Below are 21,667 nucleotides of genomic sequence, written 5' to 3' on the forward strand. Positions count from 1 at the left end.
TTTCTCATTTTTATTATCATTTGTATCTGTTTACAAGAGACTCATTTTTTAGACCCGTTAAACTATTCTTAAGCATCAAGAATGGTTGCAACACAATTCCGCAGTGAACTGAACTTTAAAAGTAGACAACTTTCTCTGACAGAGAAGTCTCAAGGAGAGAGGGAATGACTCACTGTTAATTGTGGTAGTTAGAAGACATGAAAACTTTTAAAAAGTGGAAGTTTATTCCATTTTTCTCTGAACATATGAGCTGGGTATGGATAATATGTAGATAACATGTACACATATATGTTGAGTGATATGAGCCACATATGAAGGGAATATGTAGTATGCATAAGGATTCTGCAGGCTGTAAAATGCATACCTTTTTTCCTCTCCAGCATTCTCCCTGTGTTATTGAATAACATTTTCTCAGCTAGCTTATATTCTTTTGAGTAAATACACCATGCTTTATTTGCCATTCCCCTTCTGATGAACATTTAGGTTATTTCCAGTGTATTAAGAGTAATAAAACTTGGATGAACATCTTTGTGGCATATCTATGTTCACATCAGATTGTTTTTCAGAAAAAAAAAGTTTAGAAAGAGAAACAGTGAATATGAGGCCACAACTTTGATATATATTATCAACCTTCAAAAAGGATATATCAATTTTTATTCTCATCAGCTGTACATGGAATTTCTAAAGACAATCATCTTAAAAGCGAAACAAAGATTGACAAAAATCCAAAAACAAATTTGGACTAGATCATGTCGAAAGGTTCCCATCAAGCTAGAACATTATTATCTTGTTGATGATAAACTCTGGAAAACACAAACCCAGCGTGACTTCCCCTGCTGAGGGCTCCGGGCTGATCACAATTGCCATGGCCCCAAAGCATCACTTCAGATGCACCCCGGGAGCCCTGAGAAGCTCACCTTTGTCCTAGTGCCGAAGGAACTGTTTGTTAGAAGGTAGTGTAGGAATCCACGAGGCAGAAATACTGTGGCACCAACTAGACAATTTTAGGAACAAATCATGTATACATTTAGCCCTCCAAACCCTGCTGAGAACTCTAGGGGATTATTGGGGATTCAGTTGACTTTTTGCTATACACTAACGAATCCATCTTTGGGAAAAAGGATGACTCACAGTGGCTCATTCGGGAGGAGGACACACCTCTACACCTCATCTGTTTTTGCTTTTGTCCAGCTTTGGCAGGACCTTCTCTTTCTGCTTCACAGCAAGGAACAGCCTTTGCCTTAAGCAGGATTTTCAGTTGTTTGCTTGCTTTTGCAAAAAGCAGGATGTGTTGCTCAAATCTGATTAAACTGTGGGATATCTCTCTCCCTTTTTCGTGCAGCTACTCTTCTGGTGATTAGTACAATTTCTTATGAATACGACTGACTCTAAACGCCTAGGGTAAGCCAACAAATACGTGAAAAACAAGGGAGAAGGAGCCATTCTCAGTGCTTATTGGTGGAAAGACACAATTATTTCTTTGGAGCACTTTATATTTTTTTGGCCAAGAGGGTCATTTGGCAATCTGTGACATGCAAAATGTTCGCTCCCATTCGGTGAGTTCCCAGGACAGTTCTAGTGGACTAGAATGAGCCATGCTATTAGGTTAATTGTCTCAGCATGTCAGGCCTTTGGGGAGTATTACTGATCAGAGCTCACCTTCATGGTTACTAAGCAGAACGCAGCACCGGAAACAGAATGGCTGCTTTCAGTGAGGTGGTAGCTCAAGAGACAGTGCTCAATATCCCTTGAACCCGAGAGGCAGAGGTTGTAGTGAGCTGAGATTGCGCCACTGCACTCCAGCCTGGGCAACAGAGGCAACACGAGAACAGCTAGCACCGGGAATGCGGGAGTTGTACCTGAACTCCCTCCCACTTGAAGAATCTAGGCCTGCTGGACTCCACTCAGGCTCTGACCTTTCTCTGAAGCCAGTCTGAGGGGCAGAAGACAGCTAGAAGCCTAGAGAAGGGCCTGAGGGCTTCCAATAAAAGAAACTAGGCCAAGAGTCAAACCCAGTGCTATGAGCAAGTTGTTCTTTGAGGTGGAGAGAAGCTGGCATCAAATCCAGAAGAAAGTTCCTCACTAGAGACAAAGCAAGCCAGCACCAAGCCCTCAGGACAGCAAACACAGCAAGGAGGAGGGTTTTAGGAGCCAGAAATCTAGGGGCCTCCCCCTACCTGAGCAGATAACAGAAGACACTTCCCAAGAGGCTCCTCTTACCCAAGATGACCAGGGGAGGGGGGTGGGGGTGCAGGGGGTGGTGGGTGAGGAGTCCGTGTAGAGGAAGGAGGAGAAGGCCATGTTGGGAGAAAGGACCTGCTGATGAGGGCACTGTGTGGATAGGGTTGGGTGGGGGAGGAAGGACTTGCTAGTGAGGATGCTGGAGGGATGAGGGGGCATGTGGCAGCTGGGGGAGCTAGGAAATGCGGAGAGGCAGGGAGATGTGATAAGCAGTTTTCAGCACCTCTCCATGTGACACTTTGTAAACCCACTGCACCACTCCTACGTGAAAAACACTGCAGAGTTTTTGTGATCTTTGGAGGCATCTGGTGTTTATATGATGAGTGGAACAGCAGAGCTGGGTCAGTCATTAAGAGGGCCTGGTTATTTCCTAGATCACTGGCCTAAGCAGGCAATCAAGGAGGAGAGCCAGTTTCTCGGGTAGCAGCAAGAAGCCAGCAGGGATGAGGGTCCGTGAGAGGAGCAGGATGCCCAGGGCAGCTGGCACCCAAGGGGTTCTCACTGTGTGGTGCTCCCTTCCTGGTTCCTAGGGGACTGTTTTCAGGGCTGACATTGCCTACCTCCAAAGACCTGCCCACCTTGACCCCGGGAAAAGTCCTGCTTCTCTCTGCCCTAGTGATTTTCCACACTTTCATTCACTCAACAATGATTACTGAGACCCTGTTTATAGCAAGGACCCTGCTGTAGAGAGTTGATAGCCCAGCTGAGGCTGGAGCAAGTATACAAATAACTCGAGAGCAAGGCAGAACATGATGGCTGCCTTTGGAGAGAGGCAAAGGGCTTCGCAGTGCATAGGAGGCCCCTGTCTCAGAGATCAGGACTTCTGAAACTGGGTCTGCCCAACGTTGAGCCTCCGAGGACCTCATTGAACAAGACTTGCCTGCAGGTCCTGGCCAGCCTGTGCTCAGGAATAACTAAGGAGTGGAGCCTCAGCAACATCCTTCTCAAACCCAGACATCTTCCTCCGACTCAAGCCCAGCCTGAGGGCCAATCCCCTTGATTCACCCTTGGAAACAGACACCAGCCAATGGAGCCGTCTCCTGGCGTTGACAAGGATCCGATTTGGGTCAGTATTCTAGTTCCCACTCTACAGAGGAATCTGACTGGAGGCCAGCTGTGGTCGATGAGTCATCCGGAACACAAGCAGGCAGCTATTTCCGAACTAAATGGCATCTGATCTCCCTCCTCACCTTGAGTCCGGTGCCCTGGTCTCCAAAAAAACACTTCCTCTGAGATCAAGCCAGGCAGAGAGACACAGAGGCCTGAGCAGAGGGAAACGAGACAGCATGACTTCATCACTCCTGTTGCCAGGCAGGCGGCAAAGGAACGTCTGGGATAAAGCAGGAAATTCTAGAAGATTCTAGAATTCTGGGTCCTGTTAATAGCCTGCCTCCATCCCTTATCTTTTTTACATCCTTCAATCCTTCCTTCCTTCCTCCCTTCCTCCTTTTTCTCCCTCCCTCCTTTCTTCTCCTTCCCGCCTTCTCTTTTCTTCCTTCCTTCCTTTTTCCTCCCTCCCTCCCTTCCTTTTTCCTCCCTCCCTTCCTTCCTATTTCCTTCCTTCCTTCCTTTTTCCTCCCTCCCTCCTTCCTTCCTCCCTCCCTCCTCCTCCTTCTTTCCTTCCTTACTCCTTCCCTCCTTCTTCCTTCCTTCCATCCTTCCTTCCTCCCTCCCTTTCTTCCTCTTCCTTCTTCCTTCTTTTCTCCCTCCCTCCTCCTTCCTTCCCTTTTCTTTCCTTCCTCTCTCCCTCCTTTTTCCTTCCTTCCCTCCCTCATTCCTTTCCTCCTTCCTTTTTTTCTTTCTTCTCACTTGGAACACCTATTATATACTGTGTTAGACACCAAATCAGAGATGACTCTTTCCATTATGTAAAAGACTGAAACTAAAGACTGATGTGTATTGATTCTTACTATTTGCCAGGTACTATTATAAGCACTTTACATATATTAATTCTTTTAACCTTCACCACAATAGTATCTGCGGTAGAAGGCAGACACTATGATTATCTCCATTTTGGAAGAGACATCTGGCTGATCATGAAGAGATGAAGTAACTTGCTCAAGAAAAAGTGTGTATTAGCAGTGTCCCCTTTCTGTACTGACTCACACTGTTGGAAGGAATTTCTGGAAGCTGGCATGACCACTTCCCAATGGGAAAGGACTATCATTTCTTACCTACTGTGTGCTAGACACTGTGTTAGTCCTGACACCCTGACTCCCTGTGTTGGCCACACAGCTGACCTCTGGAAGGTCCCAGGAAAGGGAGCTCCACTCTCCCCTAGGGGTTCAGCCCAGGAGCTCCTTCCCAGCAGTGCCACTGCCAGGGTGGTGCCCTGCTCAGCTCCACTGTGCCATGGTACACTATTCCAGAAGCCAACACCTAGTGTCTGCCACTGTGCACAGGACAGGCCCCTGACCTGGATTTATAGAGCAAGCAGGCGGACACCCTGCTTCCATCTCCATGCCTCTGCTTTGGTCATCATGATCCTGATGCTGGACTCTAGCATCACCACAGGGTCAGCCGCTATGTCATCACTTGGAGCAAATCCGGAGGGGCCAGGGGATGAGTCTGGAAGCCCAGTGGGCCCACCTCTCAATGTCCTGTCTCTAGCTGGAGTTACTCAGCCTTGGGTTTCCTCCCTAGAGAAAGAGGAGAAATCTTCATGGGACGCTAGTAGGACCTGAGGCATGTTGCTGCCTGGAGAAGAAAAGAGACATGTGAGGTTCTTGTTTCCCTGCCCTTGCACTTAGAGTTATTGAAAGGATATCAACGACCCCTGCCAAGTGAGGGGAAAGAGCTGCCCAGTGCATGGCAGTCCACTTCTTGGCCATCATTAGGCTTCCTCTCCCTCCTGTTGGACACACCAGTGCTTGCCTCACTCGGAAGGCTTCTGAATATTGTGGACTGATGTATTGGGGTGAAATTCCATGTCTGGGTCCTGCAGCCACTTAAGTGATTATTTTTAAACACCAGTAACCATGAAAATAATCTGTTATTTTCACTATTTAATACTGTGAAGGACTGTTAAACAGTGTTGGAAGTTCAGAGTGAATGAATTAAAGTGGTCTATTTTATGTCGATTGAAAACCATAGCTGGATTTAACATTTTTCAATTTATTCTGAACACATTAAGTAAAGGTCTTCACTTAATTTACATGAATATAATTTTAACAGTATTTTTCAAACTAGGTAGATTATGACCCATGAATGTATCATAATAAAACAAATTTAGTTGATAACAATCAGTGGTTTTGTTTTGTTTTGTTTTGTTTTGCAGTGAAACCATAAAACAAAACAAAAAACAGAACAAAATGGATAGAATAGTGTGCTCACATGTGGTAAGAGCGATAATTAACTAATCAGTTATATATCTGTTCGTGTGGATATATACACACCATATGTTTATACAAATGTGTATATGTATCATTATACGCATGCACACACATGCATACACATTTGTGTGTAAAAGCTGTGATGTAAAATGTATTTTTGCCAATTTTTAAAATTGATATGTAATTTACAAATCATAAAATTCGCCCTTTTTAGCGCATGACTTTTGACAAATGTAAAATGTATTTCTGACTATGTCAAAAAGTGAAAAACCACTTAAATCAAGAATCTACTTAATTAACTGGAGATACTCATGAAAGAATTTTTTAAAGATCCTTGTAGGCAGTGACAATTGTAATATCTAGAACGATAATTTCATACACCCCAAATTTTAAAGGCCAACAGAACCTAGGAGATTATCTAATCAATGGTTTTCTAAACTTTCTTTAGCCATAACATCTGTTTTATAAACCAAATCTAACATAGGACCCCAACAAATAAAAGTAGAGTTGCTTTGCAGAGAATGAGGAAGTTTGGGCTGTTTACAGGTTGCACCTGTAATACTAGTGCTTTGAGAGTCCAAAGCAGGAGGATTGCTTGAGACCAGGTGTCTAAGACCAGCCTGGGCAACATAGTGAGCTCACATCTCTGCAAAAGAAATAACTTTTAAAAATTAGTCAGGTGCGATGGTGCACACCTGTGGTCTTAGCTGCTCAGGAGGCTTAGATGGAAAGATTGCTTGAGCCCAGGAGTTCAAGGCTACAGTGAGCTATGATCACACCACAGCACTTCAGCCTGGGCAACAGAGCAAGATCCTGTCTCTTTTTAAAAAGAAAAGAAAAGTATACAGCTGGAAAACTGCCAATGGAGTCCAATTCTTTCAGGCCCAAATAGGGATACTGAAGCCAGAGGAGACTTAGTGACCACTCAAGGTTGGCTGCTTCTTACTGGAAGAGCTGGAGTTCAAAATCAAGTTGTTGGCTATAGTTTAAAGCAGTTTCCATGCTCTGTTTAGTCTCAAGGGAATCATAAGTATCACTTAACTCTAGCAAATGGATTGATGCCTTCTTGGAATTTTGCAGTGGGGCCGTAGATGTTTATATATCCCTGCATGGGAATGACTAGACAGAGGACCCGGAGGATGGCGGATGTGTGAACCAGTCCAAGTACGGCAAGAAGAGGCTATTCATGCAACCCTGGCTGGAACTCTGTACCAGGAAGAAGAGTAACAAACCTGCAGAATCTGAGGAATGGGCCCAACAAAGCCACCCTCTTCCTGATGATGGGCCCAGGCCTGTCTGCTTTCTCATTCTAAAGGGCCATGGCTGGGCCCTAGCCCTGGGGGGTCTATTCAATGCAATTTCAATACAGCCCCTGGGTGGTTGGGGAAACTGGCCATTTTGACTTCCTTCTTATCTAGGACTCCTATTTTACCTCCTTTTTCCATGGTTTGCATGTGAGGAGTTGGAAGGAGGCAAGGAGTATGAAACTTACGCTCCTAGTATGTGAGCTCTGCATCTGTTCCCTTCTGTATCTACTCAGCACACCCATTTCAGTATCCAGACTGCTGCTGAGATCACAAAACCCAGTCACTCTTGAAAAGTCTGCCATACCAGACTACCACAAATTGTCATTAAATGCCCCATCCAATTCCCAGCCACATCAGTGAAAAAGCAAACAAGAGAGTGGGGCTAGTGATAAAGAACAGGCTTCTATCAGAATAGACACCACCGCACATCGCTGAGGAGACACTTGGCTTTGATGAGCAAACTGTTGCACAGTACATTCTTAGAAGATGACAAGGAAGACCTATTTAATGAGTAAAACCTGAAAAAGCCCAGTTCCTTTTCCTAGCTCCTATAATACTAAAGTTAAGACAGTTAGATACCCAGTGATCTCACCCAGATATTATCTCATGCTAATACCCTCAAAAGAGGAATAGGGGTCAGAAGTCAAATGACCCATCCTTTTATCTGGATATTATTTATACAGTATTGTTGCTATTGATACATGAGGGGGTCTTAGCTCTCTTTGTTGAAAGAATTATTGGCACTATTTTGCGGGGGGTGGGGCAGGGGAATGTGAGATTTGAGTTTTTAAGTGGGACTTACGCAATTTTCTAAGTACCTCAGAGCAGGTTATTACAATCTAACTCCAGGGTGAAGCTTTAAATTGTTGGAATTCTCAAAACAGTAATGCATGCTCATATGCCAGTACACCATTAACTTCCTCGATAATTTTGTCTATATGAGTTTTGAAATAGGCATTCCCACCACATCTCATTCCCAAAAAGAAATGTTTACTTAAGGAATATCCGTACTCATGTGGTCAAGCAGACAGAAAACTCCTGATTTGAAAAGAAGTATGGGAAGTTTGGTTTTTTGAGCAGTGTAGGGTGGGGGGCAGCTGTTGAAGCACAACAGAGCACACAGAGCACGTAGGACTGTTAGAGATGAGTATGAAAAATGAAAAATAGAAGCAGCATGGAGTGCTTAAAATTAAGGGGAAGCAGTTGAGATGGCAATCAGTAACTCCTCTTCAGTAAGCAGAAGTTAATAGGCATGAGGAGGTGATGACCTCCCAAGTACCAAAACCTCCTGGGTTAAGCTGCATGTGAAAAAAAAAAAAGATTTAATGATCTTTAACAATATTTGTTAACTATTTGACTTTGTACACAACATTGCGTTAAACAGAAAGTAGATATTTTAAAAACAGACAAATATTTATTGAGCACTTGTGATATGGTTTGGCTGTGTCCCCACCCAAAATTCATTTTGAATTTCCACTTGTTATGGGAGGGACCCTGTGGGAGGTCACTGAATCATGGGGCAGGTCTTTCCTGTACTGTTCTCATGTTAGTGAATAAGTCTCATGAGAATTGATGGTTTTGTAAGGGGGAGTTTCCCTGCACAAGCTCTCTCTTTGCCTGCTGCCATCCATGTAAGATGTGACTTGCTCCTCCTTGCCTTCCACCATGATTGTGAGGCCTTCCCAGCCACGTGGAACTGTAAGTCCATTAAGCTTCTTTTTCTTCCCACTCTCACATATTTCTTTATTAGCAGCGTGAAAACAGACTAACACAACTTGTCACTGCGACTTGCCCAGTAGAATGAGTGTGTAGAGGCCAACGTAAAGTGCTGAGGGAGACCCAAATCAGCACAAGGATAAGCCAGTGTCCCCAGGAGGGTACAGATGCTCAGACACAGTGAAATCTATCAAAACCACATTCAAACCTGACATATATCTCTCAGTTGACTTGGAATAGCGATGTGGAATTTTTGCATTTTGTATCTCCAACATGTAAGAGAATTACATATTAGTTATAAGCTCAGGCTTTTGAATAATTCACGCTTGGATTTCAATCCCTGGTTGGCCAGTTACTCACTCTGTGACCTGCGACATTTTATTTATCCTCTCTCAGTCTCAGTTGTCCCATCTATGAAATAAGATAACAATCTTACAGAACTTTTGAGAGTAGAAAATGAAATTATTTATATGACAGTTAACATTAAATAATACATAGTAAGTGCTCAAAAATGTGTGCAATTATTCTATTTGTTTTAGTTACTATGTATATAATGTTATTGATGAACTTGATTAAACATATAAAAGTGTTATTTTGCAGTAAAATGATCCTCTTTAATATACAATACATAATTCTTTTGCTTGAAGCTTATTTGAGTTTAATTTTTCCAAACAAGGAAATGACTTATTGGCTTATTGTAGTGTCATCACTGGAGTCTTAGAAGACTCCTAGTTTTTCTGTAAGAGGCATATATTGTGGAGGGGTACCACTAGAGGGCTCTGCAGGGACCCTAAATACCTTTTCCTTGGCTGTACTGATGGGAAAGAAACTCTGAGAAGCCCTGACCTTTTGGAGATCAGGGCCATTCCATTCATTACAGCTGTTCAAGAGGTCAAGTAATAACAGGAATCCCACAAGAGCAATCCTAGGAGTAGAAGCCATTTCTGCCAGAGATCTGGGGGTTGCAGGTGGATGTCATCAGAAACAACTGGTAGGTGCTGAGTTAGGAAACCCTGTTGCTTGAATTTCACTCTCCCTTTGTACCACTCCACAGAGCTACCCCTTGGGGGCACTTGAATGACATAATACAATGAAATTTTAACTTTGAGACAGGAAACCAGGTAGTATTGAAGGTTCTGAAATTCTGGGCAAAGACCTAACCAACAATAACAACAAAACCCACCTTGAATCTCAACTGTTGGGCGTGTGTAAAGAAGATGAATATAAGGCCCTTGGCATTCTGGGGCTGCATGAGTCCTGTGTGTCCTACCTGCAGGGATGATGGCAGGTCACCTCTGACGACGCGCTGCCTTGGGGTAAATGCCCCTCCGGACTCAGTGATCATTCAGGGATTGTGCTGGCGAGTGATGCGGTAGGTATAACATAGCTTTTTAACAAGCACCATCGGCCAATAGCTTACAGCTGTGTCTGAGTGAGCGCAGTGAAGCCGGTGCCTGCAAAGGCAAATGTCAGACCTGTATCTGAAGCAAGAACCTGGGAGCTGGGCGATGAGGGAGCTTTCCTGCTTCCCAGGCGACTTTGTGTCTCCAGACTGAGGCAGTGGGGTGGGAGCAGAAATCACTTCAAGCCTTTGTTTTCTTGCAGCTGTTTTGCTTCTGTGGTATTTGCATTTTGTTGCCTCCTCTCCCCACTCCATCTCACAAAAAGAGAGAGAGCGAGCTATCCACGGGGCCAAACAAGATAATGTGCCTCTAGACTCAAGAAGTGAATGCCAGCCTTGGGAAGCTTTGCCTTTTTCTAACTCTCCCTGTGAAATAATTCAGGACTTTGCACAGTGACGAGTCAACTCTCAACCAAAGTCAAGCACTCCCTGTTTTTAAACTTCTGCAACACTGAGGCTTAAGTTCTCGGGGTATCTCCTCGCAGGCGCTGGTCCTTTTAAAGGGCTCTTCAGGGAGGTGGTGGCCAGAGGCTGCAGTCCGGACCTGGCTGGGAGGAAGAGGGGGACGAGGGCTGCGGGGCTGGGCGTCCCGGGGAGGAGGGCGGAGCAGGTGAGCTGCGGGGTGGGAGCAGGGAGTGCACTTGTACGTGACGTTGGAGTTTGCAGCAACCTCGAAGTAGGAGGCTGTGCGCGCGTGTGTGGACTGGCTGCGCGGCCGGGGAGGATGTGCGCGGCAGGGCGGCCGCCGCAGTGAGCAGCGCGGCGACCCGAGCCCGGCGGGCAGCCGGGGAGGCCGCGACTGAGAGGGGCGAGCCGCTGGTGCTCCCGGGCGGAGGAGGGACGCGTCGGCCGAGGGCCCGGGAGAGGCGCGCTCCAGCTGGCCCCAGGATGTAGGCGATCGGCGGCAGCACTCCTGCAGGCGGCCGGCTCATCATGAAGAAGCACTCGGCCCGGGTGGCCCCGCTCAGCGCCTGCAACAGTCCGGTCCTGACCCTCACCAAAGTGGAAGGTAACGCTCGGCCGCCTCGCCCGGGGTTCCCTGCACCCCAGCCGGGGGATGCTGCCACCCTGAGGCGGGCCGCCTGGCTGCGGGGCGCCGGGGTGGGGGATGGCTGCTCCCCCAGGACGCGGCTCCGCAGTGCAGCGCACCGCCGCCTGCGTGGGGGGACCTGGCAGCTTCGGGGGCTGCCCTGAGCTCCCTGGTGAGCGGGCAAGAGCTGCCGCGGCGAGCGAGCACCCGGCTCCCCAAGCCTCTCCTTCCGGGCAGCACCCAGCGCATGTGGCAGCAGCTGCACCCTCACCTCCATCCCAGCTTGTCCTGGGGCTCTTGTCTGCTCGGCAGGAGGGGGTCGTCTTGCCGCTCCCAGTGTCCCCCCACCACATACACATTTGAGTTGCCCGGGTGTGGGGCTCTGTGTCTCACCCCCAGGCCGGTCAGAGGTGCTGCCCGCGGCTGATGGAGGCGACAGAGGGCTGCAGCGGGCTAAGGAGACGTTTCTCCTGCCGGTTCCGAAGCCTCTCCGGCCACCAGCCAGGCGACTGCCCTGCTCGGTGGGAATGGGCGGGGCGCACAGGTGAGGGAAGAGCCAGCAGCAGCCTGTAAACAGGCTCTTTTCCCGGCCCTGGAGAGGGATCCGAAGGGCTGTGAGAGGCCCCCAGACGGTGTCCTCCTCCCCGCGTTGGCCTTTCTGCCTGGAACTGCTCCCACCCAGGAAATGTGAGCAAGAGAGCAGGGGAAGAAGCAGCCCCCGGAAAAGAGCTTCCTCAGACACAACTGGCTTCTGCTGGCCTAAGGGGCCTTGCCTTCCAATGGAGAAGGGGGCAGAGGGACCAGTCCCAGCTCTTCGCTCCTCCTCCCAGGAGGCAGAGGTGGAACGACTAACTCCCTCTCCCGGAAGCAAGCCACCTTGGCTAGGTGAGGCAGGCAGACCACCCCTTGGTCCCAGGAGCTGGCCTCTAGGCTCTTGCTTGTCCTGAGCTAGCAGAGCCCATGAGCACCAGCAGTAAGTGAAGGGCAGCTGTGGGCTCCAACAGAGCCTGGCTTCTGCCTTCCCTGGAGCCCAGACTTCTCTAGGCTTCTGTGGACCCTGCTTCCATTCATGGGTTCTTGTTTATTACAATAAATCTCAGAACCAGCAAGGATAAGACAGAGGCTGGCTTGGTAATTGTACGTTCCAAGCTCAGCCGTCCACACAGCTGTCCCAGTCCTATGACCCCCATCCTACAGAGGGGCACGGTGAGGCCCAGCAAGGTGGATTAACTTCTCCTAGACCCACAGTTGATAGGTGATGAAGCAAGAATGGAATCCTGGGCTGTCTGATCCAAAACTCATGCATTTTTTTCAGAACATCAGTTTGCACTGAACTGTACCTACTTACCTGCTTCTTATCATTTTCTATCTTTGGGAGGTTGGGTTTTCTTTTCTTCTTGCAGCTGTCTTCTCTCCTCCATCCCAACCTCAGGAATGACTTGTTATCAGTCATCTACACCTGAGTTTAGTGCACGTGCTGCCTCTTCCAGGGGTTTGTATTTCTCAGCCTTCTCCCAGACGTTGCCCACATGTATGTGTGAGTTGGGGAGGGAAGGGCTGGCTGTTTGTTTCTCTGAGGGAAGCAGGGAGTGAGTGTCTTCTCACTCACAGGGTCCTGTGGAAGCTGCCCCACTCCTACCTGCTGGTAGAACAGATTGCTTCCGCTCTGCAGCAGCAGGGGTCTCCCTGGGACACTCCCAGCCCACCTTGGGCAGGACAGGTTTGAACTGCACTGGAAGTGGGCTGGATGCGGACGGTGGGACTACCTGAACTGGGTACTGTGGCCTCAGAGGTGCTGCAGGAGGCAGTGAGTGGCGCGCAAGGCACAGGTACCTCCCTATGGTCAAGCCTGGAGGTTGCCTTCAGGGAATAAAAATGAGAATTATCTCCTTCTAACCACCCCCCTCAAAAAAAAAAAAAAAAAAAACCTTAGGGCTGCTGCCAAATGAGCTTTGAGTCTCCTGTGCATACAACACCAGCAACTGCCTCACCATGGGCTTGGCTTTGGAACCAGCATTCCCTCATAAATGCCTGTGGATAATGGAAATGTGTAACGAACTAAGAAATGGTCAGATGGAGGATCGAGGCTGGGCTCTGCCCCTTTTGCAGTTGGATTTGTGTAAATCAGAAACACTGCCTCCGTTTCCTCAAATGTAAGAGAGAAGGAACAACCTACTTCAGCAGCTGTGAGAAAATGCAGTAAGGTAGAAATAGCTGAAAATTTCTAGCAAGCCCCCAGTGGCATTTTGCGTGGGATACCTATGTGTATTCCATGCAAAAGTGTGCCCATCGGGGCCTGATAAAACCTGCCCTTGGTGTTCCTGGCTCACATAGAGCTCTTTCTCGCTGCCTGTTTTTTTCCCTTGGTGTTTTTATTCAGTTTGGCTTTTGGTCTATTTTTTGGAAACCATTTGCATCTTCTGTGCCGGTTTTGGAAGTGTTGAATCATTTTGTTTTAACTCGAATGCACAGGGCAAGGTGGTCCCCATGCTGTGGGTGTTTCTGTATGGATGGCAGACAGGCTACAGGGGTGGAATGCAGCCAGCGAGGAATATTTATTAGCTTGCAGAGTGTGTCATCTAAGGGGAGGCAAGAAGGCACCAGCATGTGGTACATATAAAACCAAAATAGAAAAGGCAATGCTTGGTTAAACCCAAACACAGGAAGATGGGCAAGATGACTTCATTTACTCAACAAATACTTAACCCAACCCTACTCTGTGTCCTGTGACAATTTAGCAAGGCCCTGGAAATGCAAAAAGGAACAAAGCTAGCTTCATTCACTTAAGGGTGTTTTAGTCTAGGGGGAAGAGACATACAGATAGATAGATAAACTATCAAATGCAAAGTAGTAAGTTCTGGTACTGAACTAAAAGCAAAATGTCACAGGGGCACTGAGAGCTGAGCAATCTGAGGAGGTGTTCCTGAGGAGGAGGCCTTCATGAGGAGGAGGGTTTCTATAGAGGAAGCCTTTCTGAGAGGACCTTTCTGAGCGGGAGGCCTTTCTGAGAAGGAGGCCTTTCTAAGAAGAGGTCTTTCTGAGGAGAAGATATTCCTGAGAAGAAGAGGCTTTTCTGAGAAGGAGGGCTTCTAAGAAGAAGGCCTTCCTGGGGAGGAGGCCTGAGGAGAAGGGACCTTTCTGAGGAGGAGGCCATCTAAGAAGGAAGCCTTCCTGAGGAAGAGACCTGTCTGAGGAGATATTCCTGAGGAACAGGGTTTTCCAAGAAGGAGACATTCTAAGGAGGAGGCCTTTCTGAGGAGGAGGACTTCTGAGGCATTGCAACTGAGGCTGGGAGGATATGAGAAAGCTTGTTGGTACAAAGGGGAGGAGAGACAGTTTCAGGCAGAGAGAACAGTGAATACAAAGGCTCGGCCTGTGAGGAAAGGGGGGCTGGGCCTTAGATAGGGGTTAAGGCTTGAAAAGTGCTTTCTGGCAAGATCGATGGTATCTATCACATCTGACAACATAACTTGTCTTCACAGATTCTTCGCTTGGCTTTCCTTTCAGAAGCAGAGCATTGATCAGCAGCACATTTCTAAGGGAGTAGTGCTGACTGGGATCCTCTGTACTCACGGTCAGCTCATTCATGTTCAATGAAATCACATTCAGTAGGAATTAATAGTCGAGAACAGTACAGGGAATTCCCCCAGGAGGCCTGCAGCCTCTTGTTATGGAAAGGGGGAGGGCTTTGGAATTAGGTGGACTGGGTCTACCCAGCTGTCACACTGGGTGAGTGATTTCTGGCTAATGAGTAAAGCTCTCCAGGAATCAGTTCTCTCCTAGGAAAAAAGCAGTGATGATATGTTGCTCTTAATATTCAACCAATAGTTTTTGCTAATGAATGTCTACTATATTGCAGGCACTATGCTGGGACAGCTTGTTCCATTATCTCTATTTTTTTCCCTAAGCCAGGGTAATTATTGTTATCCAACTTTATAGATAAGGAAACTGAAGCTCAGAAAATCATTCAGAGGGTCCTATAATTAGAAAGCAAGGATCCCAGGCTTCAAATCTGTATCTACCTAGTTGCAAGACCTTTGCACAACTGCGTTTCAGTTGAGCAGGAGAGACAATTATATCAACTCATGGCACTTTGTAGATGCTCAATAAATGCTCCCTAAAGCTCCCACTGTAATCTAACTAGTATAACTCAGTGGTTGGGAGCCCCATGGGGGCTCACAGGACCCATGGCTGTGTGTCATATTCTTAGTGCTCTGCTTTGGGAGTGTTGGGTGGTGTCAGCTGCCCCTGGAGTAGGTCTGGCTACCTGGTTCCTGTCAACAGGATAAGACTGTTATCCTGGAATGCTCGATTAATGGTATGTGCAGACTCAAGATGCTGGCTCAGTCCAAGAGGATTCTTGAGAAGTATACTGCCAAAGAGTTTCCCCCACCCCAAAATATTGCCCTAGTTGGCTAGCCCTAGGACTGAAACTTCAGTGACAACAGGCATTCATGTAGTGATCAAATATTTTACCTAATATATGCAAGAGAATGAACCAGATGTTTGGAAGGATTCTCAGAGGGGTAAAATACAATCCCTGATCCAACAGAGCTTCCAAAGGAGTGAGAATGTCAGAAAGCACACAAATGAAGATTGCATGCTGGCTGAAATGCAATGTTTTTGATTCTGTGGAAGGATTATAAAGTAAATGCTGCATTTCGGCTGAGGGTGAACTCACTTCTGGCTGGAACACGCATGGCCCCTATGCAGGACTCTTGCTTGCCATCATTACCCCCTTCTTTGCCAAAATGACCTGACCTCACAGGATACTCTTTCCTGCTGACCCTGGATGTGGCCTCACGATTCTTCTTGTCACCACATTCCAGCTGATGGCTAAACATTTGTTGGAACTGCTTTTCCTGGGAGCACGGTCAGGACAGCATAGTAGAGGAGGCTGCCTCTGCCCTGGGCTGTCAGAGGTGGGAGGTGAGAACACAGCATTTCCTGACGGAGAGCCACAGACAAAGGTGCGGAGCCAGGAGAGGGTGGCACTGGGAGACCAGCAGGCAATCTACTGGGCCAGAGCAGAGTGATCAGAAGAAGCAGGATGAGGGGAATTTAAGCTAGAGCATGCACAGATGCTGAGGCATCCTGAATGCTGGACTCGGAAGAGGATTGAGACAGGGGAGCCAGAGAAGAGATGAAACACCATCTGAGACTGAGAAAAGAGAGTCATGGGCAGCAGTGGTGTTCAAACTGGGTTATGAAATCTCTTTCATCAGTCACAATAAGCACTTCTTAATAAAGGAATTCAAGTAGAGTAAAAACTGCCAATCTATCAAATGAAATAAGTCAGAGTGGATCCGAGACTCTTTCAGGGGCGAGCATGTGTGCTCATGTGTACATGCTCTCGTGTGCATGCCATATTGAAGGTATAGTAAAAAGTGTTAAAAACCCCTGCTGGAAAGTATCCAGCGGCAACAAGGAGACATGTTGGGGAATGACAGCAGCAGTCCATGCATGAGCTCATGGTAATAACCACGGTGGTAACATTTCCTCCCTCCTCGCCACAAGTGAGCCCTTGACCTGGATTGCTCATTCAGTCCTCACAACATGCCTCTGCAGTGGGTCCTAACGTAATCTCCACTGTGCAGTGAGGATTTGGATTGCAGGGTGATCAGGTAATTCACTCTTCAAGACAACTGCCATGTGGTATGTCCACGTCCTAACCACTGTACCATCTGATGGCAAGGACAAGGACAGGAGGGAGGAGGAGTCACCAGGCCATGGGGAGAGTGTGAAGTAGGAAGGCTGAAAAGAGCCATCAAATACGGCTTTGAAGATTATGCCTGAACAGTTCTGAGAATGGAGATGCTGTTAGCTGTAACAGCGAAGACAAGAGGGGAAACACATCTGGGAGGGAGAGACTGGGGAGTCACATTTAGACAAGTTGAGTTTGAGGCCAGTGCCTGCAAATGCAGGTATGTAGCAGGCAGGAAGGTAGCAGAAACCAATCAGGTGATATGGAAATAAATAAGCAAGCACAGAATCCCGGAGGCCATGCACGTTCAGGAGATAAGGGAGGCAGGAGAAAAGTTTGACTGGCCAGATCAGAGAACTCAGATAGTATGGTGGCATGGAGGCCACCAGCAGAAAACCAAGAAGAAAGAGGGAGAGTGACGTGTCAGATGCAGCTGAGAGGGTGATTTTTGTGGAAGCAGTTTTAAGCAGGTGCTGGTCTGCAAGCCAGATTGCAAGGGTGGTTGGGGGTATTACTGGATGCTTGGTTAAAGTGTTTGACAGTGAGGAAGGTTTGAGAAGTTACGCTGTCTTAAGGGAGAAGAAGATAATTTTGAGAGAGCCAGGCTGATTCCAGGGTAGGTCTGAGGTTGCCCCAGAGGAAGACGATCCATGCAACAATTGGTGTAGCAACAGCCTGGAGGAGGTAGCGTACCATGGGAGGACCACAAGACAGAGAAAGGGAATGATCAGCTTCGAAAAGGAACGGAGAAAGTTTAATGGGCAAAGACACAGGGAAACATGAAGATGCAGACGACGGAAGCTAAGGGAGCTTTGGTGGTGACTTTGTAATGTAGGAAGTGTCATCGTTCACCAAAAATGATGGATGGGGATTGAAGACTTGAAGAGGTGGGAAAGGGTTCAGAACAGCTCTACTGGGACAGCCAAGAAGAGATTTAATTCTTAAAAGCCTTTTTGGCGCACAATGCGTTTCCATTGGTTAAGACATTGTGTAGCTCAGGAGAAGGGCCTGGAGGGAAGAACACTGCATGAGGTGTCAGGACACTCAAGTGTCATTTTCTGCTCCTCCATTAGCTAATTAATATATTGGACATGTCGCCTGGCCTCTTGCAGCCTGGGCTTCTCCTTCTGCAAAGAAAGGAGGCTAGAATAGATCTTCCATTGCCTCTTTCAGCAGAAACATTCTATGAGTCTATTAAGTAGCTTACTCATTAGCAGAGATTGGTTTATCTGATTGAAACCTTCATTAGCTATAGTCAGAGAGCAGAGCTTTGAAGAATTAAGATCAAGAACAATAAGGAATCTAGCATGTACATGTATGTGAGCGTATGTGTGCATGCAAATATGTGTGCTTTCTGGGAGTAGATTTTGGTATTTGAGCAGGGGGTGGAAAGACTAGCTACATAAGTACAACTTGCTCCATGAATCTTCATCAGCAAAAAAAAAGCTACTGGACACAAGATGGGACCGCAAATGATGAAATGGTATAAAAAGAGGTACAGAAAGATGCCAAAGAGAAGCTGGGCATCTTCCAAGCTTTGCCTGGGGCTGGTCCCAGTCCCAGTGTTTCTGTATTAAAGCCTCAATCCTCAGGAATGAGCTAAGCCATGTTGCCCTTTGTTGGTTCAGAATGTCTATCCTTGTGTAGGAGATTAAGCCTGAGAGGTCATGTTAAACACCTGAAGGCGAACTCCACCTTGATCCTTGACCAAGCAAGTTTACTCCTGCCTTGATGAACAATTCTGCTAAGAACTAGAGGCATGTTTTAGAAAATGGTGTTTTAATTTTGCTGTGTTCTGCTCATCTTCTTCTAACACTCCAACCAACCAAAACCCATACCTCTTCTGATTAGAGGACCAGAGATGCCATACTTCTCCATTCCCCCCAAAGCTGCCCAGAACTGCCATGGTGAGTCTGGTAGGCCAGCCACTTCACAGGAGAAGGCTCCAGCATGCCCCCTTTTCTCAAGAGCCCTCAGGCTGCAGGAGTGGGCAGTGCCTTTGCCTGGAGGTACTGTCCTGCCTACAGCCTGTCCCCCTGTAAAACTATGGTTCATCCTCTGCATTCCAACAGCCAAATTTCAGTCCACATAGAAGCCAAAGGATCTGGAGATGTGAACCATCTGATGAGAGAAAACACCAGCAAAGAGGCATACACATATTTGTACAGGTTTTGCGTGCAGATCATTAGCAGCACCAAAGTATCACCAGGTTTACCAACTAGTGAGTACCGGCTGTGTGTATGGAGGGATCATGTGCCCAGGCCACAGAAAATGATGAAATTCCAGGAGGCTGCACAAGCCATAACTAGCAGTGCATATGGATTAAAACTGATGCCCTCAAGCTCAGATGCTTTCAGACCGAGTATTAAAGCATAGTGCTCTGCTTCCTCCCAAGAGGAGACACTGACTTTTCCCCCAAGGCACAAACAACATTATTTAAGGCTTATCCATACCTGTCAGTTTCTCAAGAGTCGTGATTCACCATAGGCTGAGTCCATTCCAGGACTGTCTTAAATCTACTGCATGAGGTTATTTGGACATTTGAGAGTTATTCAGGGACCTCTAAGGAAATGGAAGTGAAGTAGAGATGCTGATTTAGATATCTGATCACTGAGGTGGTGGTGATGGGTGGGGAAAGTGAGCTGGATCAAGACCTGACTCCTACCAGCTCTCAGACTGCTTCAGAGTCAATCAGAGGCATCTCAACGAAGCCCCCACCACCCCATTCCATCCCCAAAAAGCAATTTTTGCCCACCTCCTGATTCTTTATCCTAACCAGAGGAATAATTTCCCAGCGCAAAACACTAATTTTGTTTTTAAACACAATTTCACAACTGCCGTGTTTTCTCCCAGCTCTACACACTGCCTCCAGAAATAACTTTACAACAAAGGTTCAACCAATACACAGGAGGCAAACAAATTCAAGATAGCATCTAATACTTCTAATCCAATGAAGTTGTTTCTTCTCCTAATAGGTTATCAAAATAAATACTTTGTTATCTGTAGCATTTCATCCACATTCTGCAGAGGGGTGCCTCTGGGTCCATGCTTTACACCTTCTCAAGCATAATATACTCTCTACTCTAACCCCTTGGATTAGCTGGCACTGCCATAACAACATATTGTAGGCTAGATAGCTTTTAAAAAGGACATTTTAGTACTCACAGTACTGGAGGCTGGAAATCTGAAATCAAGATGCTGGCAAATTTGGTTTCTGGTGAGGGCTCTCGTCTTGGTTTGTAGGCAGCCGCCTTCTGTGTCCTCACATTGCCTCTTCTGTTTATGTGTGCATGGAGAGAGAGAGATAGAAAACAAACTCTCTGGGGTCTCTTCTTATAAGGATACTAATCCTATCAGATTCAAATTTTATCCTTATGACCTCACTTAAATTTTTTTGGTTTTTTGTTTGTTTGTTTTTTAAGACAGGGTCTCAGTCCTATGCCCAGGCTGAATTGCAGTGGCGCAATCACTGCTCACTGCAGCCTTGACTTTCTGGGCTCAGGCAATCCTCCCAACTCAGCCTCCCATGTAGCTGGGACCACAGGGAAGCACCACTATGCGCAACTAATTTTTTGTATTTTGTCATAGAGATAAAGTTTCACCATGTTGCCAACACTGGTCTTGGAACTCCTGGGCTCAAGCAATCTGCCCACCTCAGCCTCCCAAAGCTCTGGGATTACAGGCATGAGCCACTGCACCCAGCCTCTTTAACCTTAATTACTTTCTTAGAGGCCCCATCTCCAAATACAGCCACACTGGATGTTAGGGCTTCAACATATGAATATGGGAAGAACACAGTCACTCAGTCCATAACACCCTCTTCCCAGGACAGCAAATCCTAGTCCAGAGTCCCATACACAGTCAGTATCTTCCATGTTACAAATGGGTTTCTGTCCTCTGCAAACCTGAAGTCCCTCTTTAGTAACAGACAGTTCTGAATGAGGTGTTGAGCACCATGACCATGGTCAACTTTCAAAGGGGAGAATGAGAGTAATGAGAACATTTTCTATTCCCATTGATGCTCTGGAGTCAAAGAGAACCAAGTTAAAACTGTGCCTTAGCTGCTCACTGATTTGTCCCCTTGGGATATTAACTGTCAGAACCTCAGTTGTTCAATCTGCAAATGAGAAACAATCTTACTGATCTCCACCATCATGATGGGTATAAAAAGATATATAGCATCTACTGGCAGAGAGTGTGGTATATATATTGAGTGTCTAATCACCAGTTGCCCCTTTAATTCTCTATACCCTTTTCCTTTACCCATGGTCAATATCCAACTTCAATTATCCATAGATTCTGTTCTTTCCCTGGAATCTGTGCTAGTTAGGAGCATGCCTGGGGCCTCGGCCACGTGTGAATGGTGGCAGTGTTTTTGGACCTAAAGTCCAGGAATCCATATGGATGATCTGGGGAGGGTAAGTGTGTTGGGACAAGTGAAATGAGAATTGCTTTTGGATGTTTGGGGCATGTAGTTGGCCTTATATGTGTGAAAGCCTTTTCTGCAAGTCACCTCCCCTTTCCTCTACATCACTGCTTAAAAATAATGTCACACATAAATTCACTGAGCAAGTATTTAATGGGCAGGAAAGATAAACAAAGCCTGAAATGGATTGTTTGGAAGATAAGTTACACTTGCAAATGGTCATAAACAAAAGCTTTCTTCTAAGCTCCTCATGATGCAAAAGCTATTTAGTTTGTTGGCCAGATCCTGGGATGGTGTATTCATCAGTAATCAATAAATGGGAACGTTTTCATCAGACCCTGTCTTTCATGCAGTCTAGGAAAAAGGGGCAGGAGTAGAGGGATGGGGGAAGGTGGAACTTTATTTCCCAGAGCAGCTCTCAACTGTGTCCTGTTTGGACGGAATTAGATGCACTTAAGCCTCTGAGATGTGGGTACTTTAAGCACTGCCACTGGGACTAGGCAAGCTCC

At 46.7% G+C, this 21,667-nt stretch overlaps 1 protein-coding gene across 2 annotated transcripts in view; it reads left to right on the forward strand.

Annotated features, from left to right (window-relative positions):
• Positions 1-21,667, forward strand: part of SLC35F3 (solute carrier family 35 member F3) — a 359,340-nt gene that overhangs the window by 233,329 nt on the left and 104,344 nt on the right. The window contains exon 1 of one of the 2 annotated variants that reach the window (XM_017526560.2): positions 10,651-11,007. The exons of the other annotated variant lie outside the window; for it this stretch is intronic. Within the exon in view, the coding sequence (XP_017382049.1) occupies positions 10,932-11,007 (76 nt within the window). The 5' untranslated portion in view covers positions 10,651-10,931. Of the gene's footprint in view, positions 1-10,650; positions 11,008-21,667 lie in introns of those variants that run through there. 2 annotated transcript variants of the gene reach the window in all.

Source organism: Cebus imitator, unplaced genomic scaffold, assembly GCF_001604975.1.
Source record: "Cebus imitator isolate Cc_AM_T3 unplaced genomic scaffold, Cebus_imitator-1.0 Scaffold42, whole genome shotgun sequence".
In the NCBI taxonomy this organism is placed as follows: Eukaryota; Metazoa; Chordata; class Mammalia; order Primates; family Cebidae; genus Cebus; species Cebus imitator.